The 22,302-nt window shown below is 34.1% G+C and overlaps 2 protein-coding genes and 1 pseudogene across 2 annotated transcripts; all 3 read left to right on the top strand.

Annotated features, from left to right (window-relative positions):
- Positions 1–528: 528 nt before the first annotated feature.
- On the top strand, positions 529–4,965 carry LOC132548274 (failed axon connections homolog). The gene is made up of 7 exons (XM_060212126.1): positions 529–659; positions 830–953; positions 2,009–2,211; positions 2,517–2,594; positions 2,973–3,091; positions 3,549–3,665; positions 4,874–4,965. The coding sequence occupies exons 1-7, from the start codon at positions 529–531 to the stop codon at positions 4,963–4,965; spliced, it is 864 nt and encodes a 287-aa protein (XP_060068109.1).
- Positions 4,966–6,463: 1,498 nt separating this feature from the next.
- LOC132548158 (failed axon connections homolog) lies at positions 6,464–9,261 on the top strand (annotated as a pseudogene).
- A 3,041-nt stretch (positions 9,262–12,302) lies between these two features.
- Positions 12,303–21,691, top strand: LOC132548262 (failed axon connections homolog). The gene is made up of 9 exons (XM_060212110.1): positions 12,303–12,322; positions 14,834–14,965; positions 15,143–15,266; positions 16,980–17,182; positions 18,870–18,947; positions 19,469–19,587; positions 20,404–20,520; positions 21,045–21,139; positions 21,526–21,691. Exons 2-8 carry the CDS (start codon positions 14,835–14,837, stop codon positions 21,134–21,136), a joined length of 864 nt encoding a protein of 287 aa, XP_060068093.1. The 5' UTR covers positions 12,303–12,322; position 14,834; the 3' UTR covers positions 21,137–21,139; positions 21,526–21,691.
- Positions 21,692–22,302: the final 611 nt, after the last annotated feature.

The following is a 22,302-nucleotide window of genomic DNA, read 5'->3' as shown; positions in this document are numbered from 1 at the left end:
ATTTGGGACATTCATGTTTATGCGTTAAGGAGGCAAACTGTTGTTCGTAAGAGTTTTCGTGTTTGTAGTCAGTCAGGTGGTCAATTGTTACATTATAGAGACGATGTTTACACAACTTCACCTCGGTGTGTTATGTCGAAAGTTGTCTAAATGATGTAGTTATCCTTAAATGTTTTTAGGGAAATAGTACTTCAGAAACAGCATGCTAAAAATCATTCATAGTAATTGCTCTTTCTCAGAGGCGTTTCCGTGTACCTTTGCGTATACGGATAATGCTTATAGTAGGTACTTCAATTACTATACACATGTTGTACTATAATGTTTTTCGAGAAAGACATAAATATTACAAAAATGTGTGCAAGTAACAGTACAATGAAAAGAAACCATATAAAGTATATAAGTAATACTCCAATGGATTAAACACTACGACCACTGCAAGCGCTTATACGACCTACTGTATCGACGGCCCTTATCCAGCCCTACTGTTAGAATAAATATTTGGGTGATCCAGATTGTGACCTTTCCATGATGGCGCTCTCTAAAGTTACCGACACGTTTGCAGAACTACCCTTGAGTGTGAAGGTTATTGGTGGGACTGCAGTTGCTGGGACATTTTTCTTAACTGTCTGGAGGAGGCTCAGTGTCCGGAAATCCGAAAGGTAAAGTTGAATTGAGACAGTGATGTGGCTAGAATAACATGATACTTGCCAAACGTAATCATGCGTCAGCAATGTTAACTTAACCTGTATCATATACACCAAAAATGATAATGTTCTGATATGTTATCGACCTTTCAGGTTTATCAACAGTTTCATTTCTTTATAACCAGGAAGGTGTACCCCCCAGATACCATTGTTATCTGTCAGATAGGTCGAGGGCCACATGTTCCTAGTTTATCGAATTTTGCAATTAAGATTGAGACCTACTTACGTTTGGAAGGCATACCATATCAGGTAAGTATATCCGGATATTTCACTTCGAGTCTTGTCCTTGATATTGATAACTTTCTTGTGTCTTCATTATTTTGCAAACTGTTTAAATGCATTGCATTTGTTCAATAATGGTAACTATTCTTATTTACAAATTGATAGTCAATCGTTTATTTTTGTAACTTTCTCATGTGCCGACATTACCTCACTATGAAAAAAATTGCGAATACATTCATATAACTGTAAATGACATGTACATTACCAATAAAGTTAATATAAATTCAGCATTCCATGTTTTCCGTTGGTTATCATTGGTTTTCAGATTTTATTAGATGTGGATAATAATATGCTATAATACTTTCTCTCCTGAGACAATTGGCCGACATATAAAGTATAAAGAAAACAATGAAAACGAAACCAACCTTAACATCAGACTATTACTTTCTATTTACTGACGTAAATCGCATCCTCAGTATATCCTTTGGAAACAGAAGTAGATAAGAAATAATAACATGATATATATATACATGTGAATGCAAGCTCAAAGATCTCAGATGAATGACGGGAAGGCAATCTGATAAAAGCATAAAAATCCAACTTCGTTGTGTGGTTAAGGACTTGATTCATTGATCAAATTAAGGTAAGCTCAGGTGTACACATAGGTATAATAGGTAATCTGATCCGTCTTCTGTGTCATATTTGTATAGAAACTTAAATCAATTCATCTGTTTCCCATTATCACGATTTTCTTACAAGAAGTCGTCATCTGAAGGGCAAACTCGTGATACAGGCTTCAAAAGATGCCGAATGATGAAAATTATGGGCAGTCATGCTGATCGCATTGATAAATATTATAAATAGATTTACACGGCGGATGTCGTCGATTAAGCAGAATACGCTTACTCTCCTGGAGCAACTGTTTTTTTTCCTCTCTCTCTCTCTTTGAACGTTTTCAGGAGGTTCCGCGTAATTTATTCTTGTTCATATTTGACTCTAACTTTATTTAATATGGCTGCTGATTTAGGGTATGTTTACAAATTGTTTGTTTATTTTTTGTTTCTCTCTCTCTCTCTTTTCAGGTTGAACATAACAAGTTTAGGAGAAGCAAGAAAACAGGAAAAATACCATTTATAGAGTACAACGGAGAGGAGGTGTCCGATACTGAGTTTATTCTCGAGTTCCTCAGTAAGAAGAAGCGCTTTGACCTTTACAGAGGTCTCACATCAGAACAGATTGCAGTCGGCAGGGCTTTCCAGAAAATGATAGAGGAAAATTCGTATTGGTATATAATCTCCATTTTACATGTCAATGCAGATACAGGATATTGTTGATATACTTGAGGTTTTATGAACACTTATCATTACAAATGTTTCAAGGAAATTAGTCCCAATAAGGTCAACTTAAAACAAGGGTTAGTTGACCATGAATTATCAGCAGAAGTCATTTGATATTGTCCAGCTAGATACCATATATTTATATACAAACAGAACTTATGAATTCGTTTAAAGAAATATTCATATACATATGTATGTGTATATGATGCTACATGCCGGAAGGAATTAATTCATATTTCTGTTCTTTATCTAGGTGCGTTTTGACTGAGAGATGGGTCCATGAAAAAAGTTATGCTATACAGAAGGCGATTGGTGTTCCTCGTTATCTATGGTATTTGCTATATAGATATATATTTTCAAATACTTTATACTTTACACAAACATGCTAAGCAGAACACATTCTATTGCTTTGTTTGATACGATTGCTCAAATGATTATCGTATCTTTTTATCCTTTTGTTGATTTATAGATAAATGTAAAAATTTTCTTTCGATTATTTTATTTACCTTTACATTTTATTCCTCACATTTCATTATTATCAATTAAGTGTTTCAGTGAGTATTAAATGATCGATGTGGTATTTATCATTATGTTATCACTGTCAATACTGAAATCCTAATTGTTTGATTATGTATTTAATACATTAATGTATAGTGTATTCACAATTTCGATGTGACCGAATAAACAAACATGTCTGTCATGTATTAAGGGGTACATTACAAAGGCAAATGAAGAAAATGGTATATGTCCAAGGAATGGGACGCCACACACCAGAAGAGATACGTTACATCTTCTCAGAAGATCTTAAGGCCCTGTCTACTTACATTGGTAAATATTTTCGCACTACATTACCGATTCTCGATCAGAATTTTGTCTTTGAATAACTTTACGTTTGGGAAATCTATTGATTGATTGGTTATGCACTGTATAAAATCGTAACTAAATGTGAGCAAAAGATGGTAAGTGGATCGTGATAATAAACAGCTATATTGTATATTGATAATATGATAGCAGATAGAGGCATCTGTTCCTTTTTCAGATAAAGCAACCCGTATTTTGAAACATTTTCTTCGGGTTGATAATGTTAATAGAATATAAGTTCTTATACCACAACCAGTAGAAGATGAGAGTGTAGTGTAGTACACTCTACAATGGTCAGTTGTCTGATGAAGGTGACAATATAGTCAGCGAAATGTTACATAGATAAAAAAAAGTGATGCATGTGCTATCTTAACTTTCATAATATGAAATGACAGCGAGGATAACTAAAAGTGGTCTTTTTCAGGATCAAAGAAATTTCTTTTTGGAGAGGAAGCGTGCAAATTTGACTGTGCTATTTTTGGACTTCTAGCTAACATATATTGGGCGCCGTTCGATGGATTAGTATCGTCTGTTATCAAAGGTGGGACTGATCAAGATTTTTTGTGCTGTTAAATAACTTGTATATTAGATATCTAATACCAACTATCTATATCAATATATTATTACATTGAATAGTATCAAGCCTTTATTGTGTGTTCATTCAAGATATTAAATTTTGAATGCTAGTCAAAAACTGGAATATATAAAACTCAATTATCACCTAAATCGCGATAGGATGGTCTACCTAAATAATCTTGTTCATCTGTCTGTTTGCCTCTCCATATCTTCCTGGACCTTGTAGCTATCAAGGTAAAAGAGACACTTTTCCAAATTTTTGCACATCAATACCTTCTGATGGAGCGATCTGATTTTTCCTACGCTTGTTCGGAACATTTATTACCTAAACGTTGTACGCTTTATTCGGCAAGTTCGCACATACAGATAACGAGGCTGCTAAGAACTGATTGTCTAAAGGGTTTCTTACACACTCTTCTGAAGAGATGATAAGACTTTAATATATTTACCCATTATATTGATTAAATAAAGGTTTTGTTATCTTTTTGCTTTGACAAGTTAAGTGTCGAGCATTTTGAATATTTTCGGTGTGGCAATTTAATGTGAAATGCAGATGTACAAATATGATTTTTTTTAAAGCTAGAAAATAATTGAGCATTTTTTTTCATCTCTACTTTTATAACTCTGTAGTCAAATATTGTTGTCAAATATATATTAAGGCCATTTCTGACGTATTCGGTGTTTAGTTACATGTATGCCATATACCAAATAGGTTTTTAATTACGCGAATCAATTATAATAAACAAGCTAACAATATGAAATCGTCTGTGATAGCAACAATGGTGCTGAAACAATGTTAATGATGACGAGTGTATCAAGAATAAATACATTCCAGATATAGTTCGAACCTAGTATTCACTGACTAGGGTGATTAAATATTTTAATATTATAGAGAACAAATCAGCTTCATCAGTCTGACATAACCACCCAAAGATTCAAACATAATAAGTGTAACAGGTCTGGCGTTAATACGATTGACTGAATATCTTTTTCTTAATTTTCTTGTATACAAAAAATATATACATGGATATTAATCGCATACATTTGGAAGAATTTTAAAACTATATATAAATTAAACATATATCTTAACGCAAATTGCTGACAAGATATATATTAAAGTATGGGGAATATTACTGATCGATTTGATCTGCATTTATAATTGTTTTTATACAGAATATCCTAACTTGTGTGAATACTGTGAACGAATGAAGGAAGCTTTCTGGCCTGACTGGGAGGAGATGATACAGAAAGACTGTACCAGGTAGTCAACACATCCGAACATATTTTCATTGATGGAGGCCTTCAATTGTCACCAAAGGAGAATCAAAACACCTTCCAGGGAATGATAGTTATATACTGTGTTGATTGTCATGCAGATAAGGTTTTCTACTGCAAAGATACGATCCTACGGACAGACCTGTAGATGCTGCAAACCATGGTAGTCGAACAATTTTGTAGAATTGTGTAAACGAAATCATATATATCATCTCTTTATATGTGTAATTGTTTTTCCTTTATTTATAGATCCTCACCTTTCGTTATGATATCCATACGTTTGTACCCACTATTAAAAAACAGAAAAAGAAAAACTGTAGATTATTTTTTTTCAGTAAAATGTCTGGATTAATGATTTTATTCAATTTACAACGTTAAATGTGTGCGTAACGTGTGGGCAACGTGCTATGGACACTCGTTATTTAAAAGCCTTCATCCTATTTTATAAACACCTCTATATATATACATATCTCCAGTTTCGTTACTTGTAGATATGTTTTTATCGCTCTTACCAATCTAATGGTAAGGACCTATGTTTTTCTGTTGTCATTCTTAATCGCTCAAACGTTTTAATTGAACGAATATCTGCATTTAGGTGCTATGGACTTCTGATACTATGACGCGATGACCGACTTTCACATGGATCATTAATGATACTATTTGGGAGCTTAGTTTTATTTTGAATGTTTCACCTTTTTTTATTGTAATATTCCAATCGTGGTTTCAGAATGTAAAAATGTGTGAATGACTGTCATGCTTCACGATCTGGATGAACCAAAAGGCACACAAGTGAATAGCACTTTTCAATACAAATATAGTGTTAGATACAGTAGAGCCAGACAATAAATTTCAATGTATTATATATCTGTTTCGTCTTTCTAGAACTCTTCAGTGATGTTTGACTGCTTAAATTTCAAACCTAAAAGTCAAAAACTAGATAAGGAATTGCAAAATTCCAATAATTCATTAGGTTTCGTTGAAAACATATATGTGAATCTGATAACATTAGAAGAGCAGTGCCACTTTTTGAATGAACAAAAACGTGGTATGCGCTGCTCTACCTCGACCTAGCTAGGTTGCATCAGTAAAAATCTTAACTTTTAACTCTGACGCACTAGTGTACAAATCATTAAGTAATCATTTAACACAGAGCGGCGCCGTGTCCCATTTTATTTTCTGTACATCTTTAATGATTAATTTGACAGTTGAGGACATTCTACAAAATACCTTCGAATACACGTGGATGTTGTTAATCAATTGTGACTGTCCATACTATTACATTATTCAGTGCGTGATTTATTGAATTGAAAAGAAAGTTGACAACAGTTTATTTATATTTGTATTTTGGGTTGGAAGTGTCGTTCATTACCATTTCGTCAGAAATTCATTAATAAGATAAACAAAGAAGAGAGAAGTAATTCGGATGAAAAAGTCAGTTTAGTAAATTATTACATGTTTACATCCATTACAAGCTTTTAGACGACCACTATGTTGTCCTCCCTTATTCGACCCTACAGTTCAAAATCAATATTTTGGTTTGTTCCAGAATGTTTCCTTTTCGTTAAGGCGCTCTCTAAAGTTAACGACACGATTGCAAAACTACCTTCCGCTGTGAAGATTATCGGTGGGGTACTGGTTGCTGGGGCAGTTCAGTTAACTGTCTGTAAGAGGTTTTATGTTGGCCAAAAAGAAAATTAGGTTTGAAGTATAGAACTGTGATGCAACTCACTTCATATGATCGATGCCAGGGGCGATAACCCAAAAGCAATATCTAACACTAAGAATGTCATATTACAAACCGTTGGTTATCTCTTGATAAGTTTCCATGTTTCCAGGTCCATCATTGTTTTTTGTACAGGAAGATTTATCCACCAAATACCATTGTTCTCTATCAGATAGGGCGTGGGCAATACGTTCCCAATCTATCGAACTTTGTTATTAAGATAGAGACCTACTTACGTTTGGAAGATATACCATATCAGGTAAGATCATAAATGAAAGATGAATTACTTCGAGTTTTTTGTCATTGATATTTGTATTTGCATAATAGTTAGTAATATATACAGATTCATCGGGCAAATCCTAATTTGATAATGAATCATTCATATTTTGTAAGTCTTAAAGGTCGATACTGTAACGCATGATATGCCAATAGAATACAGTCGAGGATACATTTACACAAGTGTTAATATGATATAGGTAAATTTATGTTTCTATTCGAAATATGATACACACGCTTATGTCATTTACTTCAAATATCAACATCAGATAACATAACAAATGTTTACATAGTAAACACGGATAAACGGTAATTGAAAACTAGCATTTGGAACAACTTTTTAGGTTTATCAAAATATTTGATCTGCTATCGATTGTCATTGTTTGTATTTAAAAGGTGTCTGATCTGAGCGTATTGCACAAAAAAAGCAAAAAAAAAAAAAAAAACAAAAAACAAAAAACAAAAAACAAAAAAACAAAAAAAAATCAGAAAACAAAACACAAAATTAAAAACAAAATAAAAAAAACGAAAATACCAAAATGTCAACAAAATCATGATTCAAGCTCAAATTCCGTAAAGCTAGGGCACCTTATAAACCATTTACATGGGGACTCCTGAAAAAGTACAAGGGGAATAAGACAGCGTTAGTATGCGTCTTCTGCTTCATCGACAACACCCGCCATAAAACCTTGGCCAATCCAGTAAGTAATGTCAGGTTCTCTAATGAGAACAAGGTATACAATAACGGAACCGACAGGCAAACTTGCGAGCATGAAACACGTCCAGTTTCATGTCGCACAAAAATAATGTGTCCCGATTAGATTACTACGGTGACATGAAACTTCTCCATAATTATCCTCAACTTGCATCTTTTGAAGCTCTGTGCTACAAGTTATAATATTTCCTATTTTCCGGCAACTGTTTGATGGTTAGGTAATAGAATATCATGATAAAGTTGAACAAAGATTATTATTTAAGATTCAGTTTAAGTTTTTTTAAACTTTGTATGTTGTTTTTTTCTTATTTGTTTTTACTAACAGAAACACATCGGGCATTTACATGTTTACATTATTTACATTTAAAAGAAAGTATGATGTTTATGTGTCCAATAAGTTCAGTTATTTGCCTATTAAATTTTGTTTTTTGTCTAAGAAATTAGGAAACTGACTTTTAACTTCTTCACTTAAATGCCTTGGTCTGTTCTCACAAATAATTGACGGTTTTCGTTTACTATCCACCATGTTGACTGCTTCTATGTATCAAGTTCCAATTAATCCTTGTAATAGAATAAGTATGTGCTGCGTCCCGATCTGAATCAATAAAACGCTTTGCGAACATTGAGGACATTTTCTATTAGGTCCTTGTAATTTGGACGTTTCGGGTCCAACTTTTCTTATCAAATAAGTATAGAGTTATCCTGTTGTGAGATGAACAACACACAAAGACGTGTCAATAGACTTGAATTGGTTTTACTTTTCTGCCAGGTTGAGCATACCTTGTCCAGGCGGAGAAAACAGGTAAGATGCCATTCATTAAGTACAACGGAGAGGAGGTATCCGATAGCGAGTTCATTCTAGAGTTCCTCATTAGGAAAAAGCAACTCGACCTTCACAGAGGTCTTACCTCAGAGCATGGCCTTCCAAAAAATGTTGGAGGAAAATTTGCACTGGCGGTGTATCCCTCAACAATATCTCTAGCTTTACATTGAATATCAAGCCGTTAAGTCAAAACTAAGACGTATTCTATTTGCTATCGTAAGCTTAAACAGGTATGTAAAGAATGATATTTTTCTCTTGAAGGATCAAAGAAATTTGTTTTCGGTGAAAAAGCGTGCAAATTTGACTGTGCTATTTCTGGACTCCTGGCTAATATATATTGGGCACATTTCGATGGATTTATAGCATCTATAATTAAAGGTAAGATTGATCTGTGTACTTCAATGACATTCATTAATTTGCCCCTAATGGGACATCATTAACCCCCCCCCCCCCCCCCCCCCATTAATTACTGTTACTTCTCTCTGTTGTGTGTACATACAGTCACCTATGTAATCAATCTAATATTTCTAAGACGGAACTCTTGAATGTATCTTTGATATATTTGTTCAGAATATATAACTTTCAGGTATATAATTGAATTATCAATCAATTAAGTGAATTCGATTGATGGTGCTATTTCTGATTGTTTATATACAGAATATCCGAACTTGTGTGGTCATTCTGAGCGAATGAAGGAAGCTTTCTGGCCTGACTGGGAGGAGATGATACAGAAAGACTGTGTCAGATAGTCAACACTTCTGAGCAGCCTTTCGTTTGATTAAAGATTCAGATTGTCATCAAATATGTATAATTAAAGAGGAATACATGTATATCATTTTTCTAGGTGGCGACAGTTATGTACTACGATCCTTGCCACGCAGATGCTGTGTTCAATCGTGAGGATGCGATAAAGATCAGTCAAAACAAGGCATTTACTAAATATATTTGATATGTGATTACATGTCATTTTAATATATTTGTGGTTGACATATTGATGGAAAAAAGCGGTGAATATATATACAATTCGGAGTTGGTTTTTCCAGTGGACAAAATGGGAATTTTTAGGCTTTCTTAACGCTCTCATATAATTGTGTCACATACACTGGCATGCCACAGATATAACGGTGCTGATTGGATATTACATATGTAAAAGCTATGTGAAGCTTTTTCCCGTATAAATTCACAGGTAGATAGTTGTTTGATGTTTCGATCAGAGAAGATAAATGACTCGCCCTCATAATACCAACTGCACATATGTTATCATCTTCCGACTGGTATATGAATTTAAATAGCTGAAATTATATTCAAGTATGTTTATACTGGTATAACCCGAAGTAATACAATTTTATGTTTATAAGCAAACGTGTGCTGGGTTTTTTCTTTTAAACTATATATTTAACGTTACTTGAATTGCAATCTATCGATAGAGTATGGTACAGTTTCTTAGAAAATATATCATCGCATGTTTTATCGATATCTGTATGTTACATGTATGTAAAAATGGTATGCCTAATTTCAATAAATGACAATCCTACTACACGTCTTTGTGATTTTTTTTGTGTTAATTACCTCCCTTCATTACCAGATACTTGCAAAAATGTATTTGACCAATATTACACTTATTCAAGAAATTAAACTTACAATTTACATCTAAAAAATCTTTATACTAACATTATGTATTGAAAAGTCTTGAAACCAACACCATGTATGCACATGCATTATTTCTCCGTATTTATTTACGAATAGCCTGTTACAGACATTAATCCATTGTTATCGTATATTCTTCTAATCCATGGTTGATTGACTTTAACTGAATAGTACAGTATTTTGTTTCGAATAGAAATCGAACAATAAACGTCTATGATTATAAAAGAAAGATCTCGTAAAAAAAGTGTTGATTTCGATCTTCAGTACCATCACCACACAATCATTATCAGGTTGCATGTGATTTCAGAAGGTGATGAAAAAGAATTTACAGTAATTTGAGCATCATTGGAACATTTAAACGGATGTTGGTTATATCAAGTTATTGATGGTCTACATTTGGGAGGGTAGGTGCTAAGTATTTTATAGATATACATTGGAGAATATAAAGTAGTGTCTTAAAAGTGATATTATACAAAAATGTTTATGTGTTCCGCCAATTTCTTATCAATGATTCAAACATCCATCGTCAAAAGTTCTGGTTTATGACATGTTGAGTTAAAGGATTGTCAAGTTTATTTCATGGTTGACCTTGAACTACCTTCAAGGTTACAAGCAGAACATGTATCAAATTTTCAAGTGACTTTTCTCAGTATCTACATTGTCAAGGGTCAAATGTTAAACAACATTTAACTGAGGTCATGATATTTCATTTTTATGAGCAACTGATTTTTAATAAACGGAATGGTTGATCTTAAGCTAGAAATTTGCAGGTATTAAGTGATGCAAAGACTATAAAATTGTTTTGACCAATATTCGTTGTCATAGATGGTGACTTAAACAGAACACTTCAATGGGAAAAATCTTACTTTTTTCTTTAAATCATCGGTATTGAATTATAATCTGACGATTAATTTTAATATGATCTATATGCATCAGTTATATATATACAGACTTAGTAAGACTTTACAATCTAGTCCATATTTCTCTCTCCATAGTACCATGTCTGAAACATCAAATATTTTATGTCTGAACATCAAACTTGATTACAAATAACAAAAGTGCAAATCATCGAATTTCTTTAAAAGAATGTATTTCGAAGTCACCATATCTATTGTAGAATATTCATACTTGTTTACGTTTGTTGAGTCAAAGTCTGGAAGTGACCTATTGCCATCCATTTTTGTCAGTCATCGTGCGTCATTCATCGACTTTTCACGTTTTCTGCGAGCTTGTTTTTTAAGAACTGCTGATTCAATTTAAATCAGATTAAGTCACTAACATCCTTACCTAGAAAGGCGTAAAAACTGAAAAAGGCATGCCCACCATCCCGGAAGAGGCATTTGAGTAAACTTAGATAATAAGTTGACATTCGAAAATGAAATATGCGAAAAAGTAGATAAAGTGAGCTCTGTTGTGGAAAAAGTAAAGTGTTGAACAAGTTTAGTTTTAAAGTGTTATTCATTTCCGTAGTCAGACCTTATATCGAGTGTGCAAACCAAGTTCGATGCCTCAATTTAGAACAATTACCAAGACTTAATCGAGGCGTATAAAATCCTTTCAGGAAAATATGATAAAAAAGCTACAGATTTTTTAAAATTTAGGAAAATTCAACCACAAGAGTTCATAACTGCAACATATTTTTCGAAATTAAATATTCGTTCACTCAAAGAAAAGTTAACATATGGAACACCTTTCTATAGAATGTAGCAAACGTAATGTAAGCTTAAAAGCATAAGTACAAAATCTAAATGAAACGCAGAAATATTATTTTAAAGTGGGATTAAATTAACTTCGGACTATATCATTACTAAATCAAACACTATTTACTTTACAACAATTGAAAGACATTTCTCAATGTGTGGCCATATGAAAGCGCGCGATTAGTCTTTCTGTGGGAGGAAATGGGAGTATCCGGGGAGAAAACACATGTGTCAGACAGGTGAACCAGTATATGTACACGTCTATTCCCGGGAATCGAACCACGTGAGTGTAGGTGAAATGTGAGAACTACTGCGTCATCCGACCAACAGTCTATATGTAAAAATGGATAGATAATTGTGTACAGATTTGTGAATATTATCAGAATAAAGCATATATAGTATCGACACAGGTGAAAGAAGATGTCTCAGTAGGACGGCTTGTCTATTCGACGAACACTTAAAGGTATGTAAAGAAATCGTATGGAGTTGTTGATATGCGAGTGTGTTTGCATTAATGCATTAACGCCTAGGTGTTCTTCTATATGTCAAAGTTATTAAGGGGGCAACGGTACGTTTACACAATACAGTATGTTATCAGATATTGTCTGAATACGTGATTTCGTTCAGTTGTTGATTACTTTCTCCAGTGCATTACACGTGGTCTGTTTGTCTATTCACTCTTACTGCTAGTAGATTTTCTGCAGTTTCTCTTTTGTTCATTAGTGTAATAGCTATTTAAGTCATGAACTTGTTCATTATCTAGTACATACATGTGTTTCTTCTGAACCCACGGTATTCACTTTTCTTTGTGAAACCAACTTTCATATTTGTGACATTAAGCTGTTTCTAGTGACATCTGATGACCCTACTCCATAATGACATGCAACTTATAAATACATTATTCATCTCTTCGGTTTCTTTGAAAAGTTACATAGAAGATCAATAATTATATTACAGTTCTACAAAAGTTATTTTCAAGAGGTTATAAGAAGGAGCAGTTTCCATCAGTTCAAATTATTCCGACGTTATACCGACAGATTATGTCGGTCTAGCATCGGTGAACGTCAGATCTCTAGTCATACGTTATTTGTCAACATAAAGTGAGGAAACTAAGCGACCCGCGCCTGTGTCGACATTCAAACGATATATAAAATACATGTGAAAATTACTGTCTTTCCCTAATAGCCGTTTAAATGCCGACCTTGATGCGAGTCGCTAATTTCCCTTACTTTATGCTGACAAATCACTCATATCTGTCTCTTTAACATTAAACATTTTAAAACGTTTTAACAAATATCAGTTGTTTAGTATTTATAGCATGATTAACACTTAAGTACAATTATATTTTTATTTCTAGTTACAGTATTGACCTTTTCCCCCACCGTTTGTTCCTTTGTTTCTTTATCTCTCTGCAATAATCGTTCTGATTTCAGTGTATCAAGAATAATTTGCTACAATATTTTTCATCATTAATTTAATTATTTATATTTTGGACTAAGTTTTAACTTCTACAAATCTACACAATGGTATATATTTACGATAACTAGTTAACTTTAGATATGTATTACATGTACATTATGCTAATACATTATCCTGTCTGCTGGATGACGCATCGGTTAGGATGGTCGGCAATACAAATAAGAGTTATGTATACACATGTAACGGTCGGTCGGAGATGGGCGGGTTCCTTATTACAGCGATTAATGTCGAGGTCAGGTACGTGTATAAACGCCTGGGATTTCGGATGATTTTATTTGTTTACCTGAACCATATACTACTACGTTACACTTCACACTTATCTTAATGGATAAATGTGGTTAAGAAATAGTTTGCTATTACAATCCACACTCTCCTTTCACAGGTAATCATGATTGCATCACTATAAAGGGTTATGTGCACTGAACTTTGTTTAAAAAAGGGCAGGTAATCAATAAATTAGTATTGATCATATTTGTTTATACTATGCATATATAAGATATAGCATATTTTGTAGCATTAGGATTCCCTTGTCACACGGATACAAAACATGTTCTTTTTTATGGAAAATTGTAATGTCTCAAGGAGTTATTTCTTTTTCCTCGAAATATAACATTATTTGAAAGATACACTCCCACTTTCCCCCAACTTCAGCAAAATTCCCCCATTGTATCTAATATCTTGTTTATTCTTCTCGGACACTGAATCTTGAATTATCTAATTAACTAGGCTTTATACGTTGTATATACTTTGTACATTTAGCTGATTTTAAAGTAAACGCACCATTTATCAACTACATAGGAAAATAGTCCTTGAGCTCATTACAATGAATAATGACTGATACAAATCGTGACACAAGCGTTTCCTGTATGGGGGCTGAAGTACATCAATTGGAGTGATTTTCATGTTTTGGGGTAAAACGAATTATTTTCGCAGAAGTTTGTACTTGTCAATTCCTATTCATGTCCAAAGGTCAAATGTCACGATCTCCATCGTTGCAAATATCAATATGAATTTACTGCAGAAATATGATATATAGGTTCGGTAAATATTGATCTATTATAAACATTTGATGACGCATAATTGACTGAAATCAAACAAGCAGGTATCTGACCAAAGGTCTAGGACATCTGGTCAAAGGTCTTAAGATTCTCAAACTCTTATCAGGAAGATTTTAGCGAGAAACTTAGGTGTCTGGACTATAGAAGGTCCGCTGTAATTAAACTGTTTTCAAACACATACCAGGTGATTTTGTTTATTTATCAATATTTAGTTATTTACTGATGGTATTTTTATCACCAAGTGTTCTTTTTTCCCCTTGATATTTCCTTTCTAGCATGTTTTATCTGTTTATATGTCACCGGGAAGGATTATTTCAACATGTATAACAGTGATTTTAAATCTTCGCCCACTCTTACCTAAAATCAGGTTAACGTGAAACCAAATACGAAACGGCTGTACAAACAGGTATATGATCCAGCTTTTGACCGCTTTCCAGCATGGCGCTGTCTAAAGTTACCGCTGCAATAGCAGAAATACCCAGTAGTGTGAAGCTTATTGGTGGAACTGTGGTTGCTGGAGCAGTCTTGATAACTGTCCTGAAAAAACTTAGATTCTGGCAGACAGAGAGGTAGGTTGACAAGAGAGTACGTTTATAATTTCTAATGTAGACGGTAAACTTTTGTTATTGAAAGCGTTGTTAGCTTATAGAGTGGATAATATTACAAGTCTGCTTCTTTTTTCCTTGTGCAACAATGTTTACTAGCCATTATGTCGGTGTAAAGATATCTTTATTTGTATTCAGAAGAAAGGAGTATCCCCCAGATACCATCGTTATCTGTCAGATGGGTCGTGGTCCTTACGTCCCTAGTCTCACGCCTTTTGCTATTAAACTTGAGACATATCTTCGGTTGGAGGGCATACCTTACGAGGTAAGTTTCTATTTTGTAGATAAATAAGGCTATTTGTACATAGTTGTTTATTCTACCCAACCATGTTTTAGTCACGAGACAAATTCTCGGGGTGACCTATTTTGAATGTTATTTGTCCGGCGTCGTGCGACTAACTATGAACATTTTAAACTTCTTCTGGAAAACTCCGTAACCGATTCCGATGAAACATTGCAGAAACGAGTCATGGCCAAATACGCACAAAAAGGTAAATTAAACATCCCCCATCCAAAGGGTCCTAAGAGGCGAGACCAAAAAGAGTCAAATTGATAAAAACCCTATTTTTTCTTTTCAGTTCCCAGGTATGGTAGAATCAAATACTCTTCATGAAAGGAAAGGCTTTTAGATGCTTTACCGAAATTGTAAATATCATAACACGGGGGTCTCACATTCCCCCTCGGGAAAGGGTAGAATTTACTATAGTTAAATAGGAAATAATATTTTAAGCATATTTTGATTATTTCCTTTTTGAAATAGTTTAAACTTAATAAGGATTATAATAAGATGACATTTCTATGAAACACACATATTGACCCACACTGACGATCAAGGGATGATGGATAGGGCCAAAAAAGGGGTAAAATTAACTGAAATTAAGAACAAAATGTCTTCTTTTCAATACATAGATAAGGTATAACAGAATACTTTGTTCGGAGGATAGTGCCTTGGTTACTCCACCCAAATTGTAAATTCCATGACTCCAGGGTCTCACGTCAACCTCCCACCCCCACCCATACCCACTGTGGAGGGGAAAGTTTAATTATAGTTTATAGTAGAAAATGGCATTTTTAAGCATTATTTGTATATTTTCTTTTGGGAATAGTTCACACTTGTTTAGATATATAAGTATTAGATGCCAGTTTGACGACATTCACATATTGATCCTAAACCTTGGGGCTGATTGGCGGGATCGAAAGGGGTCAAATTGACTCAAATGTCGATGATCTTCTCATTACCGAGATGATATAGACTAGCAAATACTGTTCACAGGTGAAAGACTTTATACAGAAATATTACATTTTTGAGTGTAATTTCTTTTAATTCAAATTTTTAGAAGCCTTGGGATTTGGCGGTTCATTATCTTAAGTTATGCACAATTTACATTTTCATTGCATGTACAATATAGTTCAGGTTATCTTACATTTGTAGAATTATTTCTTAAATTTTAAGAAGCATTTTATCTCGGGTGATATTTAATGCACTCGGGCGTCTCTCTGAAAACAAATGACCTACCTTAGTTTGAATTATGATTATATTGACATGTTGGTATTCTCTTGTTGTTTCTTACGTCTATTCTGTATTCGATAATCTGTTGAGAAGATTTGGCAATCAATCTATGTTATCGTAGAGACCCAAATCATAAACACAACAATTACAACCATTGTGCTGAGACATATGTCTGCAACAATTACAACCATTGTGCTGAGACATATGTCTGCAACAATTACAACCATTGTGCTGAGACATATGTCTGCAACAATTACAACCATTGTGCTGAGACATATGTCTGCAACAATTACAACCATTGTGCTGAGACATATGTCTGCAACAATTACAACCATTGTGCTGAGACATATGTCTGCAACAATTACAACCATTGTGCTGAGACATATGTCTGCAACAATTACATTTGCATTAACTTCCATTTACATTATAATTTTCTGTATTAATCAACATGCTTTTAATCTGTACCAGGTTGAACATAACTTGCTTAGGAAAAGTAAGAAAACAGGAAAAGTGCCGTTTTTACTGTACAATGGAGAAGAAGTTTGCGACAGTGAGTTTATTCTCGAGTTCCTCAGTAAGGCGAAACAGTTTGATCTTCACAAATGCCTTACATCGGAACAGATTGCGATTGGCAGAGCCTTTCAGAAAATGGCAGAGGAAAATACTTACTGGTGGGTCATCTTACATCATAAACATACATAATAATGCTACAGACTCGAACCTTATGCTTATTTTATCGATATATACTAAAAGGATAAAGAAACGCAGGGTGAACTTTAAACCAGAAATTAAGTATGATATCGGGCTTCATTTAAAACGAAATTTTGTATACTTACAGAAAAATTAAAGCTTAAAAATTTCCAAAGTCTGTATTTTGCAACTGACAATTGGTTTAGAGGTACTAACGATTAAATTGAATGGACCCATAGGATTTTGAGTCATCAAAATCTTGTGTGTCCGCCGGTTGCTGTGGTCACGGCCCTTATTCTTCTGGTCATAGAGTTCATGAGAACGTTAATTCGTCTTATGGGGATGTTGTCCCGCTCTTCAATCAGAGCTCTGGTCAACTGCTCTCGAGTAGCAGGGGGTGGCTGGCGCTTTCGAACCTGTCTATCCAACTGGTCCCAAAGATGCTCGATCGGGGACAAATCAGGGCTATATGGCGGCCAATCTAGTGGTTGAATGTTGTTGTTGGCCAGAAAGACTTGGCAAATCCTTGTTACGTGGGGCCTAGCATTATCCTGCTGGAGGGTTAGATTATGCTGCTGTACATTACATCGGAGGATCTGCTGCTGTTAAATTGCCATCAATGACAACCAATTGTGATTTTAATCCAAACCTATCTCTCTCTACAACGCAAGCGTTCGTAAAACGTTCGCCACGACGTCGGTAGACACGTTGACGGCCGTCAGATCGATAAAGACAGAATCGAGACTCGTCCGTGAAGAAAATTTGTCTCCACTGCCTCAGTGGAAACCGTCGTGGAGCATGTGCAGCGACCCAGGCCATACGACGCTGACGTCGAGCAGGGGTAAGATGTGGACCTACGTAGGGGCGACGTGCTCTTACACCAACTTCTCGTAATTGATTCCTTTTTTAACTTATAGGACGCCCATTATTTCCACGAACATTAAGTGCACTCTCAACGGCAGTAAGGCGCCGATTACGCACATGAGAGACGACGATATAGCGATCCTGACGTCGTGACGTTACGCGCGGACGTCCTGACCTAGGTCGATCGGCCAATCGCCCAGTTTCCCGAAGACGTCTTACAAGACGTTCTATGGACGAAACATTTACACCAAAGTGCCTAGCAACCTGATTTTGCAGCTGTCCTTGCATCAGCATCTGAATGGCCTGACCCCTCTGAACTTCTGTGGATCATGCCATTCTTAAAACGAATCAAATTCTCAATTAATTTTAGGGAAGCAGTTGGTCTATATAAAGACTAACGAAGAGTGACTTGACCAACGCTGCATGAGACCAGAACAACACGGTGCACGAAATTCTTGTTTTTGTCCTTCCTCCATTTACCAGAGCTGGACACTGTACCGTGACTAAATTTTCGATACATGACAAGGTGTAATATGACCTAATTATTCAATCCACAAAGTTTCACTTTATTTGGTGAACACATTTTCAAAATATCGGAATAAATATTACCCTGCGTTTCTTTATCCTTTTCAGTTGATATGTTTCTCGAGTATGTTTTAATTTAAAATTTGTTTTGCCAAGAAAACTTCTGCAGACTATTCAGAACGATGTTAATACCAGTACCAGACTGGCGCTTTATCATGTCCTGTATACCGTTAATGCTTCATAATGAAATTAAAACGAGTTTATTTCTTTCATTTACAGGTGTTTTGTAGCAGATAGATGGATTCTTGACAAAACCAAAACAGGACTGAAAGAATTAGGTCTTCCACGATTTCTATGGTATATAGATAGATATCTTATGACTTTCAAATTGATGCTTAGTCATTTACAAACAAATGTATCAGTAGATCACTTTTAAACCTAGTTGAATATTGTATTAAGGAGATAAATTAATTAAGATGCATCTACTGGAGAGAAAAATCACGAGTTGAATGATTTGTCGACTAATATTAAGAAGTAGAATAAAACCTATCAAGTCCATCATGTTACCCCTAACAATCCTTGTGAACATGCAAGAAATGACGCTTTCTTATGCCTCATACCAATTCGTGTCAAAGTGCATGTAAAGTGCAAAAATGGTGATATACATGTGTGCGAAATATACATCAGACTCATTGTTTATATGTATCTTAATTGCAACACATTTCTGTGAGCAATAAAGATGATTTGTTAACGTTGATCGATAAAATAGACACCAGAGGGATACCTAGGAATTTGATTTGATTGTTGATTTTGTAGTTTTTACAAAAATAAATGTATACACCTAAACATCTTTTACAATTAAAGACTTCCATTCTCAGGTGGAAAATGCAAAGAACTATTAAAGGAATGATACATGCTCAAGGTATAGGACGGCACACACCTGAAGAGATCAATTACATCATGTCAGAAGATCTGAAAGCCATTTCTGATTTTATTGGTAACTGTTTCCTCAGTATCTTAAGTACATTTGCTCATTATTTTATGATGTCGCTTATAATTTGTTGACTTCGTTCGTATATGAAATATTGTTAAATTATTTCAGATCTGTCATTGTCGAGTCCAAACATTATACTAAGGCACCGGTTTTAAGTTTAGCGATGATAAGGTGACAATAACACACGAAAGTGAAAACAGAAACCGAGACCATTTGTTTGTCTATCCTAATGTTTAGATAAATAATCCTTTAATCGCCAGTGACGCGACATTGAAAATGATCCCAAGTTAGAATTGATCGGAGGGTAGGACGAGGGATTTATGTTTGCCTTAATTACCATTCCATCAATTTCATAGTGCCAAATCAAGCCCAGCTCATGCCTTTTAAACTGAAAACCTCAAAGTTGATTTTGCCAATAAAATGCAATGCTAGGTTGTTTATCAGTACAAGAAAATGTTCCGAAAGCAATAAATACATAGACAGCTTAGTAATTTAACCAGTGTATGATAGTTATCGAGAATCAGGTCGTAATGTGGCACATTACCAATGAACAATCATCTCTGCAATGCACATAGGTCATTGTCTTTTATCTATTTTTTTGTTTTGTTTTGTTTTTTGTTTTTTTTTTTGTGTGTGTTTTGTTTTTTTTTTGTTGTTTTTCTTTTTTTGTTTTTTTTTGTTTTTTTTTTTTTTTTGTTTTTTTTTTTTTGTGTTTTTTTTTTTTTTTTTTTTTTTTTTTTTGTTTTTTTTTTTGTTTTTTTTGTTTTTTTTTCGGGTTGTTTTGTTATTGATTGTATTATTTCCTTATTATTTATTTAGGAACAAAGAAATTTCTTTTTGGTGACAAAGCGTGCAAATTTGATTGTGCTATTTTTGGAATTCTGGCCGAGATACGATGGGCGTCGTTCGGAGGATTTGGAACATCAGTTATTAAAAGTGAGATTAATAAGCAGGTTTCTGTTATTTACAATAATATATGTAGAACAATGATAAACCTGAGAAAATTGCCTTTTTGGAAGTTCTTACTCCACTAGAAAACTGAGTCTTTTCTCTATTCAGATATCGCACTCCTGTTTATTTTTACGCCTACATGTATTTACATATGTGTATAAATAACGTCAATCAAATTATACAGAATTACCTATACGGCACTGTAGTGTTACGATAGGTAATTCAAATTACACTAAATAATTGTCACTTCGGGGCGTTGTTGTGGTGTAACGATCAAGCAATGCAAGCCTTAGATGGTGTTACTTAGTCATTTACAATCGAAGACTGAAACTTATCTACAAAATTTGTATTTCTACGTAGTCATAAATAGTAGGCATCATATATCCAGAAGTATGTTTGTGCAAATGATGTAATGACATATTCTGTGTGTAAATCAATAAGAACTGTTGTATTCCCGAACTTAATTGTAACAGGTATAATAAATGCGTGTTTGTGTTTATCATCCACAGACTATCCTAATCTGTGTGACTACTGTGAACGGATGAAGAACACTTTCTGGCCTGACTGGAATGAGAAGATACAAAGAGACTGTACCAAGTAGTGAGTAAGTCGCTTGTTTGTAATGGAGAATGCATTTTTTAAAAATGTATGAACAAAGAGTGTATCTAGATGAAAATGACATATACTTATTTGAATGCAATTTGTAGTTTTACTATATCGGAGTAACTGTGACATAGTTAATCAAATGAGTATCTTAAGGTTTTTATTCTTCAAATTTTCTGCCTAACATTTTGAAAAGGCGAATACAAGTTCTAAACCAAAACATTCTGTTATATGTCTATTTTATCTAAATGGAAAAAATATAGACTAGCTTTGTTTTAAATATGCTCTAGTTTATGAAACTAATTAAGTGTGGGGTTGATAATTATATAACTTTTACTTCTAAATTATATCCATTTATGTGGTGCAAATCAATCATTTTGGTTTCAGAGTGTACACTCGGTCATAATAAGACTGATTATTGAGGACCAGCACATAGCGGATGTGATTGAATGTGTTTGTTTATAGTCTATTGGACGTTGGGTACTTGTTTAACATTTATTTTCAAAGGTTGATTAACTTTACCCTTGCTATTATTTGTTTACAATAGTTTTTATATGAGACATGAACTTATGATAAATGTTAACTTGTTCTATCAACTTTGTTGTACTTTCATGATATTCAAGCATAGTGGTACTTGTATCCACGTTGAAATTAGTGTTTTATAAAGCACTTATTTTGAAATTGAGAAATAGCTAAACGGGTGTCTTTATGTTTCAATGAGATACCGATTTTTTGATACTGTTGAATATATGTTTTCCTGCATAAAATGAAGGAATATTGGAAATTATAACAAATTAGAAAATAAAGTGATCAAATTTTTTAATCAAATGTCTGAAGTGTGATTTCTTTCAAATTGCATGTCATACGCCTAGGTAATTTTATTCCAGTACAAGAGGTATTCGATTACACAACTAAGCTAACTTTGAGGTAATCGAATTATCTATACATTCTCTTTTTATGACGTCCATTTTGGCAGCGAATTAATCTGCCTGTGTAGAATGAAGCATGTTCATCATTTTTCAAGAGTTAAATTTACGGCCGTGCAACTGTACAGGTCGAAAGACAATGCTTGCAAGGAAATGTGTGGTCGTCGCATTGATTTCATCATCTCTGACCTAGATTTTATGGTATGTGTCGTCGATGAACTAGAATATTCGAACTCTT

Source organism: Ylistrum balloti, unplaced genomic scaffold (genome assembly GCF_031769215.1).
Source record: "Ylistrum balloti isolate Yb309-2 unplaced genomic scaffold, AGI_CSIRO_Ybal_v1 Utg370006, whole genome shotgun sequence".
Taxonomy (NCBI): domain Eukaryota; kingdom Metazoa; phylum Mollusca; class Bivalvia; order Pectinida; family Pectinidae; genus Ylistrum; species Ylistrum balloti.
The sequence above is the reverse complement of the archived record's forward strand: the minus strand, read 5'-3'. Positions and strand labels throughout refer to the sequence as shown.

Coding starts and splice junctions, on each gene's coding strand:
- LOC132548274 (XM_060212126.1), top strand. CDS start 529: ATGGCGCTCTCTAAAGTTACCGACACGTTTGCAGAACTACCCTTGAGT. Junction 2,595..2,972: donor GGTGTTCCTCGTTATCTATG/GTATTTGCTATA, acceptor TCATGTATTAAG/GGGTACATTACAAAGGCAAA. Junction 3,092..3,548: donor GGCCCTGTCTACTTACATTG/GTAAATATTTTC, acceptor GGTCTTTTTCAG/GATCAAAGAAATTTCTTTTT.
- LOC132548262 (XM_060212110.1), top strand. CDS start 14,835: ATGGCGCTGTCTAAAGTTACCGCTGCAATAGCAGAAATACCCAGTAGT. Junction 14,966..15,142: donor AGATTCTGGCAGACAGAGAG/GTAGGTTGACAA, acceptor TGTATTCAGAAG/AAAGGAGTATCCCCCAGATA. Junction 19,588..20,403: donor AGCCATTTCTGATTTTATTG/GTAACTGTTTCC, acceptor TTATTTATTTAG/GAACAAAGAAATTTCTTTTT.